This window comes from Epinephelus fuscoguttatus, linkage group LG11 (genome assembly GCF_011397635.1).
Source record: "Epinephelus fuscoguttatus linkage group LG11, E.fuscoguttatus.final_Chr_v1".
NCBI classification, from domain to species: Eukaryota; Metazoa; Chordata; class Actinopteri; order Perciformes; family Serranidae; genus Epinephelus; species Epinephelus fuscoguttatus.
Window position 1 is genome coordinate 25,989,252 of NC_064762.1, and position 26,002 is coordinate 26,015,253.

The window sequence follows — 26,002 nt, forward strand, 5'->3', positions numbered from 1 at the left end:
AAATACTACTATGTTGCCGGTGGCCTGGCGAGTCAGTACAGTTAACACAAGAATGTGCCTGAGTAGGGAGCAGTCTGCCCCAAGGGAGAGGGACTCTATTCTTCTATAACGTGCTTCCTCCCTTGCTTCTCAAAAGAATTAAGTGATCTGTTATAACTTGGGTAGACAGGGCAAACACCAAAACATGACATGAACTGCTAGGTTACTGGATTACAAACAGGGGAGGTGCCTTGTGAAATATTTTCGGCATGACCAAGATGTGTCTTGCAGCAGGGTGCAGGTAGAGCGGGAAGAGAGTTTGAAAACATACAGCAGGCTTCTGATTGGTTTGGGGGGAAAACAGCACAAAAAAGAATATCTTATACTGTTGAAGTCAAATATTTCTGTCTCAGAAGTGTGTGTCAACATTTAGTTGCATATGACCAATGTAACAACACCCTTTTAACACCCTTTAATAAATCTAATTAGCGGCCAAATAAGGTCAGGAAATTTTTTATTATTGACAATAATGACAGATTATCCTCGCTCAATCCCTTTGAGCACCATGGCTTGTATTTATCAAAACACATCTAATAACTGAGGAGCAGCGAACGCATCATCAGCATTAAATCTAGCACATTTGCAGGAGGCAAAAAAATAGTATCAACAGTAGTCAAGTAGTAATGTGTGTTTTCTTTCCTGTCTTCCAGGCAACTGTCTTATTCTTTTTTTTACTGGTATTAAAGGCAGATACTTCCTTTGTTTCTGTGGATGTCAGTGCAAGTCTAGCTGTCTATTTCTGCCTCATCATCTTTATTGTTAGCCTGCTTTCAAACTCATTTCTTATCTGTCTTAGAAGCTTATGCAGGCTGAGCTGGTGGATCATTCCTGAATGGGTGTAACTTTCCATGCTTTTTTTTTTCTTCAAGAAAGACTTTGCTCCATCGTCTTCATCAAGACTGAGAGCCTAATGTTTGAGTGTAAGTTATATGTAGGCCTGTTTTCATTGTTCAACATGCACTTTTGCGTTTTTGTTGCATACTGTAGTGCATCATTGTTTTGTGCAGTTTATGAGTCATTCTGTGGAGGAATCAAGGCAATATGCTACATGGATTTCATCCATCTGTCACGAGAAAATACAGCCCCCCCTCACCCAAAAAGTGGAAGTGCAAGCAGCTTATTGCTACCCATATTTAAGTTTTTTGTTGGACAGCAACTTCCAGTCAGATGACCTAATATAAAGAGCAACAAAGTCTGCATAAGGTGGGAGATATGTGTAGTGGATCAAACAAACATAGGACTTTCACCCAGGAGACCAGGGTTTGTGTTAGGGATGCACCGAATATTCGGTAACCGAATATATTTGGCCGAATATTGCAAAAAAACACACATTTGGTATTTGGTGGAATAAGTTAAAAGCAAGGCTGAATAATAGCGGCGTTTTTGACAACGCAATCAACGGCCGTGACAGGTGGAATAAAATGTCTGTAGTGTGGCGATCCGTCCGTCATGGCACTCGCATTTGCGACTAAAAATAGTTTTGAGTGAGCAAAATAGGCTTAAATCATTCAGCATGCTGTGTGAGCAGCCTACAGATTTCAACCAGAAACAAAAGGCGAATCCCACCGATTGTGGGTTGAACGGGGGTCACAGACACAGACAGTAATGCCATCGGCTTACCGGGCGACGGGGAAGTCGGTCCCAATAATATCCTCTTCTTGGTGTCATGACTGCCCAGAAGTACCTGAACAGCCGAGCTAGCCGAACACAGGTATGTGATGTGTCAGAGGAGAAATGAGCCTTTCACATTTCTCTCTTTCCGGCAGTAACGGCCCACAAACCTCACCGCACTTTAGGGACTGTTCATTACTTATGAAGGGACTGTCAGGGGAGGAGAGTGGCTGGTTGATTTTTATTTTATTTATTTATTTTATTTTGATCCCCCCTATGTTAATCACTTATTGATGCTGTTTTTGAAGTATGAATAAGTCAGTAAGTAATTTATTCCATTGAAATATCATTGATGTATTATAGAAAAGTGATTTATCTTTTCAAAAATGACAAAAGGCACATCTGTCTCATTTTCGCTGTGGTAGCGTGATACTACTCAGAACCATGATATTTTCATTGGTATCGCACAGTGGGTCCCAATTTTGGTACCATGACAACACTAATCTGGAGGGGGTTCATCTGCAAAAACTAATGAAAAACTAAACAATGATATTCGGTACTCGGTATTCGGTCAAGCGTTTAATAATATTTGGCTTCGGCTTCGGCCACAAATTTTCATTTCGGTGCATCCCTAGTTTGTGTCCAGTGTGAAACCAAAAGTCAACATAAGAAGTGGACTTGTTTTAAGCCAAACCATAATCTTTTATCTAAACCTAACCACACAGTTTTGGTGAGAAACTGTGGCTGTTAACCACACATTTAAAACTGGGACCATTAGTACTTGCGTCATTTTAGGACAGTTGCAAAAATACATTTCTTTCCACAAAAAGAATGCCAAAACTGTATGACTGGACTTGGCAAAAGTACAACACTGAATGTCACATAGTGGGAGGAATAAATAAACTAAAAGCAAAAAAGTTTCAGCTAAATTTAGGATTGAATTTAGGATAAAATGTCACCTTCTCTCACATGAAGGTAAGATAGGGGAAGAAGAGTGGTTTGTAAATGTCAAAGTAGACCCTGTTTGATAAGTGCAGTTTAGGAAAAACAGGACTTTTTTTTTAATCATTCAACAAGCTCAAAGTTTTATTACTGTTTTTAAGACTTTGTTGCTCTAATGATTTTAAAAGCCAAATAGCAGACATTTATAATACTGATTTTATAAATTCACACATGTTTTTATCATGTTATATAAGAGGGTCTTTTATGGGACATCCAGGTGGCCTAGAGGTCTACTGGCCTGTGAGGATGTAATCACAGTGTCCCATGTTTGAGTCCAGCTGAAACCTTTGTTGAGTGTCCTCTTACTGTCTCTCTCTGCCTTCTCATTTCCTGTTAGCACTCCATTATGTTGTACTACTTCCACTGTGGCTTAAATAGCCTTAACATTTAAATTGTTTTCAGTATCAGGTTACTTCTTGATAAATTTGAGAGGTCAATGAATGATTACCAGGATACATTTCCATATTTTCCTCTAGTCTTTGGTTGTTTTAGTGATTTGCTCCATAATGTGAACTCTTTATGCCTTCAGAACAAGTGTAAAAGTCACTTTCTGGTGGAACTGACAGAGTAAACAAGAAAACAATGCTTTGTTTTGTGGATGCACAATCCAAAAATGTTGGAAACCACTACCTTAAAAGACCAGTGAAACAAATTCTGAGAAGAAGGATGATTCAAGGAAGCAAAAGTAGGAAACCAATTATTTTTAACATGACATCTACCTGTTTCTGTGTCACCTCAGTGTCCTCCAGCGATGCAGCTACCTTCCATTCACTTTCTTCAAACAGCGCCGTAGCTTTTTCTCGTCTTTTTGGCCCTTTTAAAAGTTTGGACTCCGGGTGTTCAGGGTCACTTGCTTCTTCTGGTTTTTCTCCATCTGCCACCTCCAGCTGTCCTGTACCTTTGCTCTGTGCAGTGTCAGCAACATTCATTTGTTTATTGTCACCAGCAGGTATTTGTGTTGCGGTTATGGCATCTCCCTCCGCAGTGCAAAAGACTGAGCTCATTGTTTGCTCTGCAGCGTGACAGAAATTTGTCGTCTCCTCTTGTTTGACATCCGGAGATGTTGTTTCTGCTGTGTGTGCACCGGTGAGCTGACATTCAGCAACAGTGCCACATGAGTTGGAGGAATTCAACACCTCACTGTGCATCAATTTAGGGGTTTCTGACTTTTCCTTGCATGATGATGTGGCACTTGTGGATTTTACCTCTTCCAGCTCTGTACTTACTAATACTGAGGGGTTTTCTGGCAGCGAGTCTGTCACTTGAGACTCATTTAATGCATAGCTCTTTAAAGAATGACTTTCTGTGCCTGTTTTATCTGATTCGGGACTCACCAATGTTGTAAGAAGTCCAGATTCCGTCTCAGGAATACTTGAAACTTCTGTGAGCTTTGCATTACAAAGCTCTGCCCCCTGTGAACAGCTGAGAACATCTGGTCTGCTGGCTCCAACACTGTCCTGTGGCTTGAAATCAGGCAGCTCTATGTCCAACACTGTTGTATACACTTTATCTGAGCTCTCACTGATATCCTCACGGTACTTCTCAGTTTCTGGGGCATCGGCAAGTGGCTTTGATATATCTGTATCTGCGGCTAGATGAAGGCTTTGAAAGTCTGATTCAGGACTGTTTAAGAGTCCAGAATTTTTCTCAGGAATAGTTGAAACTTCTGTGAGCATTGTATCACAAAGCTCTGCTCCCTGTGAACAGCTGAGAACATCTGGTCTACTGGCTCCAACACTGTCCTGTGGCTTGAAATCAGGCAGCTCTATGTCCAACACTATTGTATACACTTTATCTGAGCTCTCACTGATGTCCTCACAGTATTTCTCCTTTTCTGGGGCATCAGTGAGTGTTGTCGATGTATCTGTTTGTGCTGCTAGATGAAGGCTTGTAAAATCTAATTCAGGACTGTTCAAGAGTCCAGATTTTTCCTCAAGAATAGCTGAATCTTCTGTGAGCGTTGTATCACAGAGCTCTGCTGTCTGAGAACATCTGAGTGCATCTGGACCGACACTTTCGTTTTTCTGCATGTCCTCTGGCTCTATGTCCAACACTGTTGTATACACTTTATCTGAACTCTCACTGACATCCTTGCAGTATTTCTCCTTTTCTGGGGCATCAGTGAGTGCCTTCAGTGTATCTGTTTGTGCGGCTAGATGAAGGCTCTCCAAGTCTGATTCAGGACTGTTCAAGAGTCCAGATTTTTTCTCAGGAATAGTTGAAACTTCTGTGAGCGTTGTATCACAAAGCTCTGGCCCCTGTGAACAGCTGAGTGCATCTGGACCAACACTTTCATTTTTCTGTGTGTCCTGTGGTTCTATGTCCAACACTATTGTATACACTTTATCTGAGCTCTCACTGATATCCTCACGGTACTTCTCAGTTTCTGGGGCATCAGCAAGTGCCTTCGATATATCTGTATCTGCGGCTAGATGAAGGCTTTGAAAGTCTGATTCAGGACTGTTTAAGAGTCCAGAATTTTTCTCAGGAATAGTTGAAACTTCTGTGAGCGTTGTATCACAAAGCTCTGCTCCCTGAGAACATCTGGGTGCATCTGGACCAATACTTTCAATTTTCTGCGTGTCCTGTGGCTCTATGTCTAACATTATTGTATACACCTTCTTTGGGGTCACACCGATGTCCTCACAGTGTTCTTCATGAGCATCTGTGACTGCTTTAAACGTCTCTGATTGTGCTGCTAAATGCTCAGACACACTTTCAGGGTTAGAAAGAGGGATGCTGTCTGGCTTTGTCCCTGGGGATCCAACCAGGGGTGTGACACAGTGTGCTGAAGTGATTTCTTTGGTGTTGTCTTTGTATATAGTTGACTTAGAGTCCTGGGTTGAGGTAGTGTCCTCCTGCAATGGTTCAGATTTCTCGTCCCGAGAAGAATAGGTCTTTAAGTTGAATGTTGGTGGAGTTGATGTTAAATGTTGTGATTTGAAAACATCCGCTGCAGATGAGAACTGCTTAGGGACATCTTCTTTGTCTGTTTCCAATGGGCCTTTAGTTTCAAGTTTGTTGTCATTCTGATCACTTGAAGAGTTTTCTTTGTTGTTTATTGCTGATGGAGAAGCAGGAGGACACATGGCTGTAGTTTCATCAGCAGAAGCCAAGTACGGTGCATCACTTTCGCTGCTACAAGTTTCTTCAACAACTCTGCCTGGCAAATCTTTGTCCAACTCCACTTCACAATGACCTTGACTGCCCTGTGCAACCTACCAAATTGAGCACAAATATTAACCACAAAATCCTTGTATTATCAGTTATAGTATTGGATGGTACAGTTCTGTGAATTTTTAGAAGCTCACCAGGAATTTGGATAAGGTTTCAAGTGCAGGCGTGCTTTCATTGAGAGCAGCTGAGGCCCTTTTCTGCAGTTTCTTTGTCGCTTTTTTCCCCAGACGGTACAGAAGAATATCTCGTTCTGACAGCAGTTCACGAAGATCTTGTTGAAGTCTTAAACCCTCATTCAAAGCCACCTGCAAGAACACAGATAGATACATAAACTCAATAAAGTAGATGTTTTTACAAGTAAACTATACTTCAGAATGTCATTATTCAAGGTTATTACAGTTTATCCTGGGGGGAACCCGCCATGTCTACAAACAACCTAAAGGCAGTCTATCCATTTGCTGCTGAGACATTTTACTCAATACCACACATATCAACCTCATGGTGGTGCGAGAGGAAAAGCCATGGGATCACCAAAGTCATTAGGATTCGTCATCTGGAAACCCTGAATGTTTGTACAAAATTTTGTGCCAATCCATCCTGTAGATGTTGGGATATTTACAGGACATGTGAACATTTTGACCTGCTGATGACACTTGATGAAAAATCAAGGGATCATTAGGATTCATTCCCCGGGCACCATGAATGTTGGTACAACATGTCATGGCAATCAATCTGATATTTGTTGAGATATTTGTTATGGTCCGGTTTTTTGTCGTTTTTTCTGTGAAAATATGTTTCTGATATCTCTCTCCTGCTGTCTGCAGGGGATGTGCCGGGAGGCGGGGCGATCACTGGGAGCAGGGCTTCCAGCACACCTGCAGCTTGTTCTGCCTAATCAGCCAGCTACTTAAGCCACTCTCTCACTGTCTCCTGTGCCGGATTGTTCCCTATGCTGGTGCTCCTCGCTCGAGCTCTCAGTGATCTCCTGCCTGTCGCCACGTGTAGTCCTCAGCGTTTTCCTCGTGCTTTGTCGAGCGCTTTCAGTTGTTTCCTTGTTTTTTGAGCGTGTTCCTCGTTACTTCCTTTTGTGAACATTTTGGCAATAAAACTTTTGTTTGAACTCTGCTACTGGGTCCTGGTTCCTTGACTGGCACGTAACAGAACAATCCGGCCAGCATGGACCCAGCAGAGTCAGATTTTTTGAAACGGGAACTCTCCTCGCAAGCGGCCAGGGTGAACCAGGCCGAGTCAGCCCTGCAGCAGATGTCGGAGCACATGCAACGAGTTTCGGCCGGCGTCTCACAACTAAGTCGGCAACTGGCGGCCCTGGAGGACCGCCTCACCTTTTCTCCAAGCCCCGGCGATCACCACCCGGCCGACAGCCTGCCAACCAGCCCAGCACCTCAGGCACGGGAGCCATATATCCCCATACCCGCCAGGTATTCAGGAGATTTAGGACATGCTCACAGTTTCTGCACCAGTGCAATTTGGTTTTCACTCAGAAACCACTCACTTATTCCACCCCTCAAGCTAAGGTAGCTTTCACTATGAGTTTACTCACAGGGCAGGCTGCCGCCTGGTCCTTAGCCATCTCCACCCAACAACCAGAGTTAATTAACGACTATCTCAAATTCACAGAGGAGATGAAACGGGTTTTCGACCACCCGGTAAAGGGTAGTCAGGCTGTAAGCTGGTTGCTTGACCTACAACAGGGGAATTTATCCGTTTCTGAATACGCAGGGAGTTTCGCATCCTAGCGGCAGAGAGTGGGTGGAATGATTCAGCCTTACGGGCAATTAAGGGGTTAGCGGGGAATTAAAGGATGAGCTGGCGGTTCGGGAGGAGTGTAGCTCACTCAACTCCTCATAGATTTGGCCATCCGCCTGGATAACAGGATCAGGAAAGAGCTAGGAGCGACAGGTGATGGGGAAGAGGCGGTTCCTTCCTGGCATCCCGCTCAACTCCCATGACAGCACCTCGGCGACACCAGAAACCACCACCTTCGAACACGAGCAGCGACCGCCACCTCCCGACGACCCAATGCAACTGGGACAGGCACGCCTCACACCAACAGAAAGACGAGAATGCGAGACCAGCTATGCCTCTACTGTGGCCAACAGGGCCATTTCGTCTCCCATTGCCCGGAGGTGCCAAAAGGCGGGGCTCACCACTAGAAGGGGGGACTATGGTGAGCCGCATCTCCTCCTCCTCAGCCTCGAGATTACAAGTGCCAGGTACGATTCACGCCCTCACACACTCAGTCCCCACTCAGGTGCTAGTGGATTCTGGTGCCGACGACAATTTCATAGACTCAGACTTTGTTAAAACTCACGCCATCCCTATTTACGAGTTGTCATCTCCAAAAGAGGTGCACTCAGTAGATGGCAAACTGTTAGAGTTGGTCACACACAAGACGGAACCTCTTAAGCTCGTTCTCTCCAGTAACCACCATGAACACGTAGAACTGTATGTTATTTCTTCACCTCTAAACTCTGTCATTCTGGGAATACCCTGGCTTAAGCTTCACAACCCCACATTGACTGGACCACCGCCACCATCCGCAACTGGAGTATTCACTGCCACGCCCACTGCCTCCGCTCCTCTCTGCCAGCCAGATCCACGGACTCAGCCCCAGCTCCCGAGGTAATCAACTTATCTAATGTCCCCTCTGATTACCATGACCTGCAGCAGGTTTTCAGTAAAACGGCCGCCACCTCTTTACCCCCCCACAGACCTTATGATTGCGCCATAGACCTGCTTCCTGGCGCCCCTCTCCCAACCAAAAGACTTTTTCACCTCTCCAAACCCGAGCAGGAAGCAATGGAAAAGTATATTACAGAGTCAGTGGCAGCCGGCTTAATTCGACCCTCCTCGTCCCCTGTAGGGGCGGGTTTTTTCTTTGTAGAAAAAAAAGACAAAACACTACGCGCATGTATTGATTACACCAGTCTAAACGAGATCACTATAAAAAACAAGTATCCCCTTCCTCTGATTGATTCAGCATTCAGCCCCCTGCACACGGCCAAAGTGTTCTCCAAGCTGGACCTCAGAAATGCCTATCACCTCATCCGAATTAGAGATGGGGACGAGTGGAAAACGGCATTTAACACCCCCTTAGGTCACTTTGAATATCTGGTCATGCCTTTCGGACTCACTAATGCTCCTGCAGTTTTCCAGTGTTTGGTGAACGATGTGTTACGCGATTTGCTCAATAAGACTGTTTTTGTGTACTTGGACGATATTCTGATTTTCTCCAGTTCTATGGAGGAACATGTGTGCCATGGGGAAGTGTTAAAGAGGTTAATGGAAAATAAGTTGTATGTTAAAGCGGAAAATGTGAATTTCATGTGTCATCTGTGAGTTTCCTGGGGTTTGTGGTCGAAAGGGGGCAGCTGCGGGCAGACCCCTCCAAGGTAGCTGCCGTGAAGGACTGGCCGGCTCCCACCACCCGGAAACAGCTGCAGCGCTTTCTGGGGTTTGCCAACTTCTACCGTAGGTTCATTAGAAACTACAGCCGCCTGGCGGCTCCACTCACTCGCCTTACATCTTCCAAACTCACTTTTGTCTGGTCTATGGTTGAGCAACTAGCTTTTGAAAAGCTTAAGAATATGTTTATTAATGCCCCTGTTCTTGTACACCCAGATCCTGAGCGGCAGTTCGTGGTCGAGGTTGATGCCTCGGACTCCGGGGTCGGGGCCGTCCTCTCCCAGCGCCAACCCTCTGACAACAAGCTCCACCCCTGCGCCTTCTTCTCCCGTCGACTCACCCCCGCAGAATCCAACTACGACGTGGGGAACCGGGAGCTCCTGGCGGTGGTGATGGCTCTGCAGGAATGGAGGCACTGGCTGGAGGGGGCAGCTCAACCTTTCATCGTATGGACAGATCACAAGAACCTAGCCTACCTTCGCTCCGCCCGCCGACTGAACTCCCGACAGGCTCGTTGGGCACTGTTCCTAGGCAGGTTCCAGTTCACTATTACCTACCGTCCTGGGTCTCGGAACACTAAGCCTGATGCACTCTCCCGTCAGTTCACCCTGGAGGGGGGGGAGCCCTCCAAGGAGACCATCTTGGATCCGGGGGAGGTCCACTGGCGGGTAGAGCGGGAGGTCCAAGAGGCACTTCAAGGACAGACGGTTCCGGACGGGTGTCCGCCTGGGCGGCTGTTTGTGCCTCAGACTGCCAGATCATCCGTGCTCACCTGGGGGCACACGTCTAAAATAGCTTGCCACCCGGGGGTCCACCGCACGCTAGCCCTCATCCAGCAGCGCTTCTGGTGGCCGTCCATGGCCGCTGACGTCCGGACGCCGTTGCTGCATGCACGGTGTGCGCGCGCAGCAAGCCCACTCACCGACCACCAGCGGGTCTCCTGCAACCCCTACCCATCCCTCCACGTCCCTGGTCACACATCGCGGTGGATTTCGTTACCGGCCTACCTCCCTCTGAAGGTAACGACACCATATTAACTGTGGTGGATCGATTCTCCAAGGCGGTACATTTTGTTCCTCTCCCCAAACTCCCCACCGCCTTGGAGACTGCTAATCTCCTAGTGGTGCATGTTTTCAGACTACACGGATTCCTCAAGATATTGTGTCAGACCGCGGACCTCAGTTCACCTCGCAGGTTTGGAAGGCTTTCTGCCGGGCTCTGGGAACCACCTCCAGCCTCTCATCGGGTTACCACCCCAGTCCAACGGACAGGCCAGCCAACCAGAGCTTGGAATCCTCGCTGCGCTGTGTGACCTCCCGCCTCCCTTCCTCCTGGTCCACACACCTTCCCTGGGTTGAATACGCCCACAACTCCCTCATCAGCTCGGCCACCGGCTTATCGCCATTCATGATCAACCATGGCTTCCAACCTCCAGTATTTCCAAGCCAGGAATCCGGTGTGGCGGTTCCCTCAGTCCAGGCCCAGTTTCGCCGGGTCCGACGCGTCTGGCGGGAGACCAGAGCCGCCCTAGGGAGAACGGCGCGCCGCCGCCTGGCGGACCAGCGTCGAGTACCCGCACCCAACTACCAGGTGGGCCAGCAAGTGTGGCTCTCCTCCCGGGACCTCCCTCTCCAGACTGAGTCCAGGAAACTCACCCCCAGGTATATTGGACCCTACCCAATAGACAAGATCATTAACCCCAGCGCTGTCCGCCTCCGCCTCCCAGCCTCCTGAACGCGTCCACCCAGTGTTCCACGTCTCCCTCCTCAAACCTGTCACTGAGAGCCCCCTCCAGCCTCCTGCGCCACCACCGCCCCCCCCCACGTCTCATCGAGGGCCATCCGACCTACACCGTCAACCGGATTCTGGACGTACGCCGACGGGGCAGAGGGTTCCAGTATCTGGTCGACTGGGAGGGGTACGGACCCGAGGAGCGCTCCTGGATTGGGCGCTCCCTCATCCTCGACCCACGACTGCTTCAGGACTTCTATGACAGGTTTCCGGGTAAGCCAGGTAGGACGCCAGGAGGCGTCCATTGAGGGGGGGGGGTACTGTTATGGTCCGTTTTTTTGTCGTTTTTTCTGTGAAAATATGTTTCTGATATCTCTCTCCCTCTGTCTGCAGGGGATGTGCCGGGAGGCGGGGCGATCACTGGGAGGAGGGCTTCCAGCACACCTGCAGCTTGTTCTGCCTAATCAGCCAGCTACTTAAGCCACTCTCTCACTGTCTCCTGTGCCGGATTGTTCCCTATGCTGGTGCTCCTCGCTCGAGCTCTCAGTGATCTCCTGCCTGTCGCCACGTGTAGTCCTCAGCGTCTTCCTCGTGCTTTGTCGAGCGCTTTCAGTTGTTTCCTTGTTTTTTGAGCGTGTTCCTCGTTACTTCCTTTTGTGAACATTTTGGCAATAAAGCTTTTGTTTGAACTCTGCTACTGGGTCCTGGTTCCTTGACTGGCACGTAACAATATTTTCTTCAAGAATGAACACCAAATCTAACTGATGCACTGGTTAGATGTACAAGTTGATAAGGTGCATAACGTTGCATTTTAAGATTAATAAAGAGAACTGAAGAAACCTCTTGGATGAAAAACTCCAGCAAGTCCAGCTGGCTACGATACAGCACTTATGATTACCATGACCTGGATGACTGAGAATCTTCTCCAACTACATTAATAAAGGGTTGTCATTTTATTTCACAGACATCAGCATAATAATGTACATAATTACGACTATAATGACGAAGACCAGCAGAACAGGAATAGCACAGTTGGAGCGTAGCTTTCAGAGACCTTGGCAGCAGCAGCTGGTAAAGCTGATGGAAAATGAGTCCCAACATGTTTCTGATCTTTACTAATCCCAAAGAGCAAACCTCTGACAAAATTAGTCCCTGTGAGGACTGTTTATTATGTTCACAATGTACCAGACAGCCTCTTGTTGTCTTATTCAAGAACAGAGGATGAACCGATGGCATTTTAAAAACAGTTCAACAACAGACCGTAAAGTCCTGCTGGGTAAAGAAATCAAGGGTTTTGTCTAAGGTAGATGTAGCAAAAGGTAGTAGTGTTGGTATTAACACAAAGTGCAAGGATTTGATTCCAGAAGTTCGAGACAACAGACAATCGCATCATTTTTAAAGACTTCCTAGTCTTCACTGTTGCAAAACATAAAAGTGCTCATGTTGGATGAGACTGGCCATTTTCTACATTTTTTTAATGACAATAAAATCCATCAAAAGATCAAACAGTCCACAACAAATGCACCATTTAGGGCTCTTTGAATAATATTTGCTAAAAACTGCAGTGCCCAGCTATTTAAGGAAACTACAGAACCTTTTAAAGATTAAAGTATACATTTGTGACCAGTTTTTATAGATTTGAATCATCAGCAGGAATCAATGGGCTTGAGGCCGTGAGCCACAGACAGGGTGGGGATGTCTTAAAGTATTAAGCCACAAGGAAACCCATTGTTGGGTTTGAACTTTTTATGGTGTTTTCTTACAACAGAAAAAGACAACCTGATCATTTGAATCTAACTGAATAAATGAGATTGAATTGTTGATAATATTTACTTCTGTTTTTGTTTGAGGACAAAAGAACATTTTTTAAGTTTGTTATATAAATGTGCATATTTGTTAATATTCTGAGCATTCATGGACAAATGTAAGGACACGTTGGTAAGTTGTACCTGGCTGTGTGATGATGGTTCAGCTCGTACTGTTTGACTCCACTTCTGTAGCTGGCTGATTAGCTGTCTCACCCTGTTAGCAGTGTTTTCAGCACACTCCTGCTTCTTTTGTAGAAGAGCGGACGTGATGCTACGGTGAGAACGTGAGAGAGAGAAAACAAAGAAGTTTGGGAAAATGAGTTTCAATACATGGAGCCTTCATTCCAACCCTTTTTTTAATAATTACATTCGAAACTCTAACCCTAACCCTAATCCATCTTACTCCTTCAAGAACTCTGCCATAGGTCCAGAAACCTTTGACTTTTTTTTTTTTTAAGAAGAGGATTCTCTGCCAAATTTGTGGCATAAAACAATTTGATTTTGAGCTGCATGAATGTCCATTTACCTCCATGCAGGTCCCTGATAATTACATAATGAGGTAAAGTACCTGTTAAGGTCTTTAGCAACAGCCTCAACAGTGAAAGTGACTTCAGCATGCAGCGGCTCTTGAGAGATGCCCAACTCTCCAGTCTTCTTCAGGTCATTAACTCTTGCAGCCAGCTCTGTCAGCCTGGTATCACAGTCCTGAGAGGGACATAAATGCTTTGTTAATGCTTCTATATTCCTCTATGAACTTGTTATACACTGTTAATCGGCAACATTATAAAGGATATTTCAATGATACCTGTAATGTGTACCACTGCTGTTTAAGCTGGTTGGTATCAGGCGAAACTTCACAGTTCCCACTCAGATTTTCAGCCAGATCTTTCAGAGCCGTTTGCACACAGGAGATCTCTTCCTTCATTTGCTGGACTCTCTGGTTCCTGTTTTCTGAGAGCAGGGCCAGATGTTCTTTGATGCTGCTGTCTAGTGCCCTCTTGTGGCTTTGCAGGTTGCTGACTTGCTGGGAGAGGCTGGCCTGGGCCTCCGCTGTTAGACTAGCTGTGATGGAGTCCTTGAGTGTTACTATTTGTAAAAGATCTTTTTCTATGTCGGTTACTTCTTGTAGCAAAGCCTGAAAAGTAGAAAGAATAACAAATAATGTTCTTATAAAGAGAAATACAATAGAGGTGGCCTAGTGTTGGAAAATTCTCCATCCCCTTAATGCAGAGGGAATATGAAAAAAAAAACTGTAACATGGTATGATTTATCAGGTCAGTTAACTTAATGAACCTCACCTCCAGAGCGGGTACATCAGTGATCAGTCCAGCTGAGCTTTCTTCCTGGGCTTGACAGGCTGACATCCTTTCCTGAAGGGATGTCAATTTATGGCGGCAGTCCTGCAGTGACTGGCCAAAATGCTCCTCATTACACACACCTTCCTCGAGGCGGGAACACACACCCTGTGGACATTTCAGGCAAACCAAGCCACAGTCAGAGGGCTTATGTATCATTTCACAGACTTATTGTGATTATAGTAAACCAGTGGTTCTGACATCCCTATCAGATGAGCTCAAGTATCACTTCGACTCAACAAATTCAAATGCTCCAAATATGTTAATCTCAGCGGATATTTAGGTGCATATTAACGCCACATGAAGTGAATTTTTTTAAAAATATTTTTAGGTAGTGGGGAGTGGAAATTTGTTTTGCTCAGGTTTTAAAAAGGGGAATGGTAAACGTGTAACTCTGCCACATGAGACACCGTTCCTATTAACTGTAATTTATTTTACTGTAATTTACATTGCACATGAGGAATTATGTTTGAGTAATCATTTAGGTCTTGTAAGTCCTGTATCTAATACTGATAATCATTATGGTACTTATCGAATCCTGTTTCTGATTCTTTGGCATTTAAAAAGGTAAAGGAGGGCAGAATATAAAAAAATTGTTGATTCTGGTGATGAAGATGTTCAGCTGTAAGAGCACTTTGAGTGGCAGAGGGTGGACCTTTTATCCATTTATCCATTACTGGTAGCTAATGCTGCACATTTCAGCCTTTACCTAATTATTTAACATTTTATCCATTACATTTTGCTCACTATTTCGACTGTTTACATATTATTTTTGGAAAATAATTTCATTGTTGTTCTATTACTTTGAGCTAACTCTTTGAACTGTCAACTTTTGGACAATTCTTTCAACTGTTAAATACCTTTATCTAATTATAGTATGTGTTTTTATTTAATTATTTACCTGTTTTTATATTATTCTTTTTTTTATAGTATTATTATCATTATTATTATTATTATTATTATTAGCTTTTTTTTTAGTTTTTCCATTACTTTTGGCTAATGTGTTCACTTGTTTTTCCAATAATTAAATTAATTATTCCACCTGTTTATCTTCTACTTTTAGCCAACTATTTAACCTGTTTTCACTTTTGGTTTCAACTGTTTATCAAAAACCTTTATCTAATTATTGTGACTGTTTCATATTATTTTTAGCTAACAATTGCACTGCTTTTCCATTAAATTTAGCAAATGTTTTCACCTGTTTATCCATTAATTTTAGCTAACTATGTCAAGCTGCTGACTCGTTTATACGTGATATAAAGGACAACATGTTGGTGCTACAACTCTCAGGTTAATAAGAGGTGTGTTTCAGCAGTAGCTTGCCGGTTACTGTGACAGTAACTATAAAAAAGTTAATATAATAAAGACCAGCATCACCAATTTGCAATGTTATATAATTACTATTTGTAATGTAATTTGTAATCATATTTGGATGGTTATTGTCATGCACTCCCATGCAACTGCAGAAGTACAAGTACCCCTGTTTGGGAATCACTGTGCTAAAACAAGCTTATCACTTGAACATGAAAAGTTTTACCTTCACCTCCTCCATCAGTGATGACAAGCAAGTGTCCACCTCAGCTGAGGAAGGATCGCCGGTGTTGTCGGTTTGTTCAGCCACCTCTGTCCTCTGCTCAGCCAGGCTGGTAAGAGTTAATTGCAGGGATTCAGCCTCATCCTGCAGCTGATGGGCTACAAGGCAGGTTTGTCTGCGCTCAGAAGTGCCAGGCCACGGGAACAAAGTGGGGAGCTGAGCAGTTCTGCGCTGCAGCTCCTCCACTTTGCGGCAGGCCTGCTGTTTTCCATCCAGGTAGGAGGAGGTGAGGTCTGGATCAGGTTGTAGAGCACTGGTGGACCAAGAGAAACAAAGAGAGAATAACAGAGCATTCTGAATGACAATACTACTACAACTTCACAGGCAGTTTGAGCCCACTCTGATGAGGTATAACAAAGTGGGCTGGGATGAAGGATAAGCCAGAGGAATCAAGGAGTATTTCTATTGTAAAGGGTGTGCTGGTTTAATATGGACGAAGAGTGTTAGAGGAGCAAGTTAAAGTTTTAGGTAGGTGCTATGATGCAGCTCTTAGTGGAAGACATTAAAAGTACAGAGACACTGGACCAAACTCAAACTGTGTGGCCCCTGACAGTGTATGATGAACCCATTTCAAAGGTAGTGAAGGTATTAGAGAGTTGCTGGCCCCACTCTGCCTTACATGATATTTTGGAGCTCCCTACAACCAGTTTAACAGAGTTTAAATTTGCAAAAGCAATGCTGAAGATGATGCTCTAGGAGTCTAGGTATACAGCAGTATGAAGTACAGAAAGAGTATCCCTAGGAAGGCAGTTTTACAGGCCCAGGCAGGGAGTTTGCAAAGCAGGTACAGCATGGGTGTGGGGGGGTTTGGACCCAGCATACCACAGCCTACTGTACATAGAACAAAGCACCAGCAGTTGGCAGGAGGAAAGAGGGTGTAGAAGAATTTCAGAGGCAAGGAGAGGCTGCTAGTTTGACAAGAGCAGTCTCGTAGGCAAAGCAGGGCCGGTGGATGAGGGGAAAATGAAGAGAGGGAGAAACTTAGCTGGAGGGGAGTAAATCTTGGTAAATGGACAGGCGAGGAATCAACAAGTCCTGTATGTTGCGATGTAGCTTAGGGGTGTCAGAAAATAATGTGATATTATGTTTTGTGATATTGTATTGATTTTTGAAAACGCTGTATCGATTTTTAATTAACTTAATTAGTTTACATGCAAGGAATGTGTTAATGTAAATTCCTTTGCCCCAGTTGCAGAAAAAGTAGCGTTATGATGTTGGATGTTATAATGGACATGACAGTTTTCCTAAAATTAGATTCAACAAAATAGCACTCTACCTCCATGCTTTCAGTATTGCAATATCAGCGACTCTATAGGTGTCAGAAAACTGAATGTAATGCTTTTTAAGACAAGTTTTAATTGAATTCAAGACCTTATTTTTTAGATAAACCCCAATTTTACATATTTAAATACACACAGCAGGTAAACATCAATACATATTGCACTTCTGGTCTAATACAGATGACAGTTTTAGGTAAAAACGGTTTCCTTTAGTTTAGATAACCAGGTGCTGCTTTAATTAATCTAACCATTACTTTCTTCCACACAGCAATGTAGCAATTTCTCTCTACAGGTAAATATGACAAGTGCAAAGTGAGCAGGGTTAATGAAGTATAAGCATGTCCCAATGGGTACGAACAGAGTACAGGGTTATGTGTTGACAGAGTGTGGTATCTGATGCAGCATAACTTGAATTCAAATTCAAATGTAAGACTGCTTAATGACTTTTGGGACCAAATATTTATTAAATCGAATTTAAGACATTTTGAAACTTTTAAAGGACGTGCAGACACCCTAAATATATCACATTATCTTATTGTGATTCGTATCGTATCACCAGATTCCTGCTATAGCTTTACGTCATGGGTGTCTCAACAGTCTGATCTGGCTCCACTCACCTGTGACAAGGCTGACCTGACTGGAAGAGGTCCTTCCCCTGCTCCTCTGCTTCCTCAGTGGTGTCCTGAATGTCCAGTTTTACGTTGTCCTCATCACACATTTTGTGGCTAAGACAGTCTCCAGTAACCCTGAGCTCTTCGAGGCGAGCCTCCTTCTCTGTCGTCGCACTCACCGCAGCCTGAAATTTTATTTTTACATATTAGTCACGCTGCGATCACACTGATCTGTCACTGCAGCAGCTGAATAGTGAGTTGCTGATTGTCTTTTTTTGTCTGCGCATACAAATCCGCCTGCCAAAATGGACACTCCTTATTGGAGAACAAGTAGAAACAGGTGAAAACAAAGAACTCATCTGTGTGACCACGCCCTTGAACAACACTACACACTACTGCAACAACTGCCTTCTTAAAACTACATGAGAACAAAGTAAAAAAATACTTATTTGGAATATGATATCATTAATTTCTCTCACCGCAGAATGAAGGAGGCACCTGGCTCACATGTGATTCAGACTTGAGGAGTTACGGAGATATGTAAACAAACTGAGCAGCTCAGTCAGAGTAGGTAATGTGTTCTTACTTGAGCATGGTGAAGTTTCTGCTCCACACCACTCTGCATACTGAGGTCTTCACCAAATAGAGAGTCATCAGCTTGTCTCAGATCTCCAACCCAGGATTGTGGGGATTCCCTGCTCAGAGAGCTCTGCTTCTCTGTACAGCCATGCAGTCTGCTGGTTTGAAAGTTGTGGTATCGTTGCAGCAGTTTGCTGCTCTCTTCCACCACAGCACACTGCCGAAGTGTGCTCCTCCGTAAGGAAGACACAAGCTGATGGAGGGCCTCTGTCCTCGCCCTGGACAGAATAGATACAGGTGATAGTGAGCTCACTTATTCCCACTTTCAGATGTTAACGAGGGGACTGAGAATGACTTAGATGTACCAACATTTAATCAATAGTTCTGTATTAAAGCAATGTATCCAAGTATGAGAGAGTCTCTGCATCAGCCAACTTGGAGTACACACTTATAACTGCACTGCTATGTGTGTAACATGATGCTGCACTGTATTAAAAGCTTAAACTACAGCAGTCTACACCAATCCTTAACCCTCCAAACAGTGTACAAGTGGGAATAATAATGAGTTGTGTCATTAATTATTCCGCGATCTCCAGCCAGCCTTTTGCGTGACAACAAACAGTCATGTAGTTAAGGATGAGTCAGTCGTCCCTGGGCAATAACAGGCTATACAACCTCCATCATTCCTGACTCATCACAATCACAAAAAGAAAGTGCTGTTCAAGCATGCTGGATTACAGATTATTACTACTTTCTTCAGCCTTCTGCACATAATTGAACACATTTGCATTAACGTTATGATTTAGTTTTTCTATCTCTTAGAAGCTGTTGATACAGTTTGACCTCCAGACCTTCGTGCAAGATTTTCATATTTCCACACATAGCTGGACAGCACACATCTGAAATCAGAAAGCAGTTTACCTTTGTTGAAGTGCTTCCTCTTGCAGGAGACTAACGTCCTCCTCCTTCGCTGCTCTTTCCTCAACGCTTTGCAACCATTGTTTCAAATGTTCACCCTCCCTTTGCAGCCTACAACACACACACAGCAGAAATGCAGGCATAGGCATGACAGACACCAGTACGTACAGTGAGCACAATACACTGTAGATTAAAGTGACATCATGAGAAATTGGTTCTGTCGCAGAATATAAAAACAGACTTCATAAAACAAGTTTGACCTGTATGAATCCTTAAGATAACTGGTACACACAACTTGTGTCAGTTACAGAGGATAAGTCTGGAAATATTCTGTATTAATTCTTCTGGATAAAAGAAGTATTGTAAGTATTACCAGTATATTGAGTCAATCCCACATTCACTGTCGCAGCTGCTGTAAATGTTCAATAACAGGTCAAATCTGTAGCTGCAAATACAGCCCAACAAATGCACCATTTACTCATGTTTAAGTAACGTTCGCCAGAAACTACACTGCCCAGGTATTTTAAGGAATGATTCAGCCTTTTAGTAAAAATACAAGAATATATTTTTGTGATCTGTTTTTAAAGCTTTGCTGCACATTTTCAGTTGCAACACATGAGCTTCTGCTGAGTGCCACAAACAGACAGAGGATGTCTTAAAGTATCTAAAGACAGACTAACACATTATTGTTTTAAAAGGATTCGCTGACACAAATAAAAATACAGAATTTCGACAACCTTACCCTCTAAATCTAGTTGAGGTATAGTTAAACAGAATTATGAGTCTTAATACCCAGCACATCAAATGTAGATGTTTTTTTTTTTGTAAAATATAATATGTTTAAAAACGTGAAAAAGTAAAATAGAAGTGCAACAGAGCACTTACAAATGAGTTTGTGGTCAGACCTTCATCTGCTTTCATTTAGCACTGTCTAACAGAGCTGCAACTAACCATTAGTTTAACTGTCAGTCAATCTAACGATTATTTCCTCTATAAATATATTAGTTTCTTGGTCTATAAAACTTCACAAAATGGTGAAAAGTTTTGCTCAGTGTTCCCCAAAGCCCAAGACAACATCCTCTAATGTCTTGTTTTGTCCCTCATGCAAAGATATTCCGTTTACCATCATACAAGAGGAAGGAAACCAGAAAATATTCACATTAAAGAAGCTGTAATCACAGATTTTTGACTTTTTTTGTCTTAAAAAACCCTCAAACCTTTTAATTGATTATCAAAGTAGTCGGCAATTAATTTAATAGTTGACAACTAATCGTTAATCATTGCACCTCTACCGTGTTGTCTTGATTTCCTGAAATCTGAAAAATAATTTGGAATCAGGCTTAACATTAGAATCTCAAATATTGGACAGATAATATAGATTCACACACAACATTTTGTCGCACAAAGACAGATGTTTTGACTCTTTTTTTTTTTTTTTTAAATATTGTATTGTTTTGTTGTCTTATTTTTATGTACTTTGTGAAGCACTTTGTAACCTTGTTTAGATAAGTGCTATACAAATAATTATTATTATTTATTTATTTATTTTTTACATATTGTAAATATGTATTTTTTATTATTATTATTATTATTATTATTATTATTATTATTATTATTATTCGCAACGATGTTCAGTCAGCTGGAGTCTGCTTTCCATGTTTTGTTTCTTTATGAAGATCCCCACATGACAACCTTTGAAACACAATTAAGTGATCAATCAACTATTAGACAAAGGAACAAAGCATCAGAACCAGCTCCAGAAATACCTGCCCAGCAGCTCTCCTATGCACTTATTGTAATGTGCAGGTGTTGCATTCCTGGTTGAATGTGTGCATACATGCCACATGTTTAAGTAGAGACAATCAAGCATTACATAACAGCTGTAACTGAAACATGAACTTGGAGTTGTTACCTATCATGAGCCTGGATGTTCCTCTCAGTCTGTTCGTCCACCTCAGAGAAGAGCTGGTGGGTGTTTCTGACTTTATCCTGCAGCTGAATGGCATCTGCAGACAGACTCTGCAGGCTGACTGAACTCGCTATGGAGGCCATAACCTGAAGATCCTCCAGCAGACTCTCTGCCTGCTCATCCTGCGTCTGGAGCTCAAACAATAGATTCTACAGAGTAAAATAAGCAACCGTTACTGACAGCATTTCAAAGCATCACCTATCAATGTCCACTAACCAATGGGTGATGTCACAATAGCTACATCCATCATTTTAACAGTCTATGGCATGTACACATACAAATCTATCTCATTTAAACACTTACCTTAAGCTTTGCAAGCACTGTTGCAACATCCAGACCACTGAGAGTGAGAAGGGAGTCTTGAATTCTCTGGAGGGAGTTGAAGCATTCACTCATCCTGGCAGTGATTTGTTCCTTTGCAGCCACCATCTGCCTGTAAACATCCTCAGCTTCAGAAACAAGCTCCTTCAGCTGCTCTATCTTCTTCCTCATCTGGGTCTCCACAACCTTGACAAACAAAAATCAATCAAGAGACATGGAGTAACTCCACTTGATCAGCTGTACCTGTCCATTCTAGCAGCTACATTTACATTAGAAACACCCACATCCTAAACACAGAAGCTGCGTGCTGTACCTGCAGCTCCAGAGGGGGCTCTGTGCTTTGAAGCAGCGCCTGAACCTCAGCTGCTCTTCTGTGGAAACGCTCCATTTTCTCCTCTTGGGCTGCAATTTCATTCTGGTGACAGTTAGAGGGAGATGATCTTTGTTTAAAACACTTTTAGAAATCTAAGGAGCATTTAACTTCACATAGCAGCCCAGACAGGAACACACCTGTGTACTACAATATGACACAGCAGCACAGTTTTACCTGCATGGTCCTGATGTTGTCCTCTGTCTCAAAGGATGGAGACTGGGCAAATACTGCTACTTTATTGGTGGTCCAGCTCTCTACATCTGCTCCCAGCTCGAGGACCCCATCCCACAGAGTCAGGCCAACGTGCAGGTTTTCAAGGCGGGAATCTGTTCTTTCTGATACCTGCAAAGATTTGAGCTGCGATAAATACTAGCACTCTTCTTAGAGCACGCAACCCAGCTTAACCAAAGACCTGAAAAATCTGATATTTGCAATGATAATTATCCACTACATGATGCTTAAGTTAACGCTTGGAATTTGTGACACAAAACAAAAAGGAGGTACTATTTGTGCTGTAAATCCTGCTTTAAAAACAGTGTGAAAATGCACTCTTAATATGATAAGCTGCAAGGAAATCAGATAGATATCAATTTAAAAACTCTTCTGACACTGAATCACAATGAGAGGTTTCCTCCATGATAGCTACTGTTGAAAGCCTATACTTAAACAACATATAAAGGATTGTAGTATGTGAGGAATTTTGCAAAGTAATAGCACAAAAATTAATACTTGCATACTTAGGGAGAAAGTATTAATATTCACAAAAATTAACTAAACTAAAACTGTCTGTGATACAAAAAGAAAAAAAGAAAAATGTTGTATTGGCTAGCTCTTTTGATGAATTAAACGTAATATACCACAGACACTGGAAACAATGGGCCTCTTTCATAAATAGTACGTACACACAAATCTGTGCCTAAACTGTGTGTATGTTTCACGCACAAAACTGGGATTCATCAGTATTTTCCAACCTTGTTTGTACTCTGCAAACAAATTTAGAACTGCCTCAGACCATGCAAACACACAAATAACAAAGACCTGGCTGTCTTAGATGTAAACACGCACCTTTTAACTAAATGCATAGCATATTAAAACCTCTTTTAATTTAAGACAACAATGTTTAAAACCATGAATTAACCATTAAATAATAACGCATTAGCCAAATGTATTAAATGACTATAAAATTCAGGCCCTTTCATACTCATCAATTTTTGTCATGATAAAATTTTCAGCTATAAAAACTGAGTGTCCTAGTCCCAGAGAATGTCAGCACTAAAATAAAACTATTTTAGTTTCCATCGTTTTTATTGACTTGGCCTCTTGTTTTGATTATTTTCTTTTTTTGCTTCTAGCATCAAACCATTTCTTTTTAACCTGAGCCACAGTTCGCATTTCAGGGGGTACAAAATTAATTCAGTTTCTTTCGTCACAAAATTGGTCTGCTTTTTTTGTTCAGGGGCCATGCTTCTCTCTCACAACAACTTCACTACTTTCTCTAAGATACACCTCGACACAAACATATTTCCTCAGAGAGAAACAGAGGCATGGCAGTTTGCTGATTGCAAATAGCGAGTATGCTCCTGTCAAGTTATGAATGATTCTGGTTGACTAACAAAGGTACGATGGTAAGAACAAATTTGGCTAGTAAGAACAAATTTAGCCGTCATGCACGCGTCATTAATCCGACACTAATTCTGTGTGCACACTCATTTTGTGTGCAGAGTAAGAATATTTTTATGCACAAAATCGTGAATGAGGCCCAATAAGAGAAAATCCTTAAAAGGCGAGTTAAAACTTTACTCACATCCAGCCAGCGGTCCATGAGAGCATCCGCTTCGTCCTCAAATGGGATGATGGTGCACTCTGGGATCTTACGTAGATGAGTGTGAAGCTGCCTGCAGATACTGCGGATTTCCTCTATGCCGTCCCCGAGGCTGTTCAGCTCTGCTTTTGTGTCCTGCACCTGAGAAACCACACACACACAAGCACACACAATACATATAAAACACTCAACCTGGCTGTAAATGTAACCAGGGACACACAAATGATTTGGTCCTTTTTGACTGACACACAACCCAAACTTACATAACAGATGCCTTCCTTTCTCATATTAATCAAACAGTGTGGTGTACCTTAGTGTGCAGTCTCTGCAGGTTGTCTTTTCCCAGGTAGGATGCCTGTTCACTGATGGTGCTCTCTGCCCTCTGCAGTGTCCCACTCAGCTCACCACGAATGCTCTGAAACTTCTTCAGCATCTCTGTTAGGGTGCAACACTGCTCCAGCCTGTATGTGATCCATAACACAATACACACATGCACCAAACTCAGCAGGCACTATAACTTGACATGGTAGCAAATCACAGCGGACTGATACTGCTGCCTTTACCGTTCAGATACAGCTTTTGCGGCCTCTTTCCAGACATCCTCCCCCTCTCTGGTTTGACTCCCATCAGGGATTCCTGATTGTAAAGCTGCATCTTGCATGTGCTGCAGCTCAGCGAGGTGGGCAGCAAGACGACTTTCCAGCTCTGTCAATGCTCGAGTCCTGCAGGAGATGGAACAATCATTAATGTATGGAGTCACCCATGGACAGAGGGGGAGCATAAGAGAGGTGTGCACTGAGGAGACTGAAATTCTGAGACATCATTTGTAAATAGCTTTTTTTTAAAGCATATTCAGAATACCAATAAGGCAATGCTTGCACAATAAAATAAACAGATGTTTTAATAACTGCAATGAAGTAATGCAACAAGCAGATAGAGAATATATGTGTTGTGTGTAAAAGATGTTATGTATAAAAATATAATTTTTTAACTGGAAAGTTGTGTAAGGGAAGAATTTACGGGATAAATTATGATTGAAAGGGTTTTTATTGTGGTTACTGGATCCACATCAGTGTTGTACCTGTGTTGCAGAGCAGGCAGGGTGGGCTCCTGTAACCTCAGCTGCTCAGCTGCTCTCCTTATCTCCCTCAGAGTGCCCAACAAGGCAACTCTCCTCTGGAGCAAACTCTCCTTCTCTTCTCCCTCTTTCTTAACCTGGCTGCTTATTCTTCTTCTCTGGTCATTGGCCTTTAAGACGTCCCCTTCAGACGCCCATGTTTGAGCTTTGTGGTCTCCCTCCCCTTGCATATTTGCCTCATCATGTTCTTCCAGCCTACTCCTCTTGGCCTCCAACCCCGACTCCTCTTCCATTCTACTCAGAGTGGGATGGTCCTGCTCCTGTTCTTCCCCCTCATGTTGTGAATCATCGCTTTTCCTCTCCCTCCTCTTGGCTCTCACCATCTCTTTCTCCACATCCACAGTTTGCTGGGACAATGATGTCATCACATCCTGGCACGTCACTGCTGCACCATCCATGGTCAGAGTCATCCCCACTGCCTTTAAAGTGCTGTCAACGCAGTCAGATTGTTCCGCAGCGGTCTGCAACCTCTGTTCCATCGCTGCCTGCCAACAGTGTCTCTCCTGCTCCCAGTCTGTCAGATTTCGCTGTCTGCTGGGGTCCTGCTTTGCCAGCAGGGTTGGGATCTCGGCCTTGACTTCCCGCACTGTAGCCAAGAAGTGATCCAGAGCCTGTGCAGCAGACTGAACCTTCTCCAGCTGCTGTCTGAGCTGCTCCAGATGATGGACAGTGTTGCGGAGAGCCTGGCAGAGCGATGAAGGGAACTTGGCTTCCAGCTCCTGTCTTTTCACTTCAGCTCCTCGCTCTGATAGCTTTCTCGCCTCAGACCGCAGTCTGACATCCATCTCCTGGGTAACGCAAGAGGGATTAGTATTAATGTTTGCATATTTCGCTCTCTAAATTTAAGTGTAAGTTAAAAAAAAGATGTACCTTTAAATCAGATTTCATTCTGGAGTCAGCCAGGGTGAGGGAGGAGATGTCCACAGACTCTCTAATGATTCGGTCCAGTTTTCCTTTGATCAGCGCCATCTGATCGTCTGCAGACTCCATCAGCTCAGTAGTATTCTCTAAACATGTCATCCTAACACAAACCAAAGCATTTAATGACTTGTTATTATGCACAACAATAAAATATGGTTATAAGGTAACTCTATCTGCTCATAACGACCATGCCATATGACTGAAAGCTCCACAACAACCACTAAATGGACCTTAGGGTGAGATACTTGTTTCCAAAGTCAAGAATAAAAATTGAACTTAACCACTGAGTCAACGTGGACGAGAAGTGTTTGAAATGCTCAAAGACAA

The 26,002-nt window shown here is 43.4% G+C and overlaps 1 protein-coding gene across 1 annotated transcript in view; it reads right to left on the bottom strand.

Annotated features, from left to right (window-relative positions):
* LOC125897252 (nesprin-1-like) overlaps positions 1-26,002 on the bottom strand; it is a 123,174-nt gene that overhangs the window by 72,951 nt on the left and 24,221 nt on the right. The window contains exons 31-49 of the mRNA XM_049590439.1: positions 25,625-25,775; positions 24,698-25,542; positions 24,180-24,338; positions 23,927-24,077; positions 23,599-23,757; positions 21,969-22,136; positions 21,735-21,836; positions 21,404-21,607; positions 21,044-21,249; positions 19,135-19,242; positions 18,221-18,491; positions 17,641-17,819; positions 15,687-15,996; positions 14,093-14,257; positions 13,600-13,929; positions 13,363-13,499; positions 12,936-13,065; positions 5,964-6,134; positions 3,372-5,870 (exon numbers count right to left, since the gene is read on the bottom strand). Coding sequence (XP_049446396.1) covers positions 3,372-5,870; positions 5,964-6,134; positions 12,936-13,065; positions 13,363-13,499; positions 13,600-13,929; positions 14,093-14,257; positions 15,687-15,996; positions 17,641-17,819; positions 18,221-18,491; positions 19,135-19,242; positions 21,044-21,249; positions 21,404-21,607; positions 21,735-21,836; positions 21,969-22,136; positions 23,599-23,757; positions 23,927-24,077; positions 24,180-24,338; positions 24,698-25,542; positions 25,625-25,775 — 6,445 coding nt within the window. The remainder of the gene's footprint in view (positions 1-3,371; positions 5,871-5,963; positions 6,135-12,935; positions 13,066-13,362; positions 13,500-13,599; positions 13,930-14,092; positions 14,258-15,686; positions 15,997-17,640; positions 17,820-18,220; positions 18,492-19,134; positions 19,243-21,043; positions 21,250-21,403; positions 21,608-21,734; positions 21,837-21,968; positions 22,137-23,598; positions 23,758-23,926; positions 24,078-24,179; positions 24,339-24,697; positions 25,543-25,624; positions 25,776-26,002) is intronic.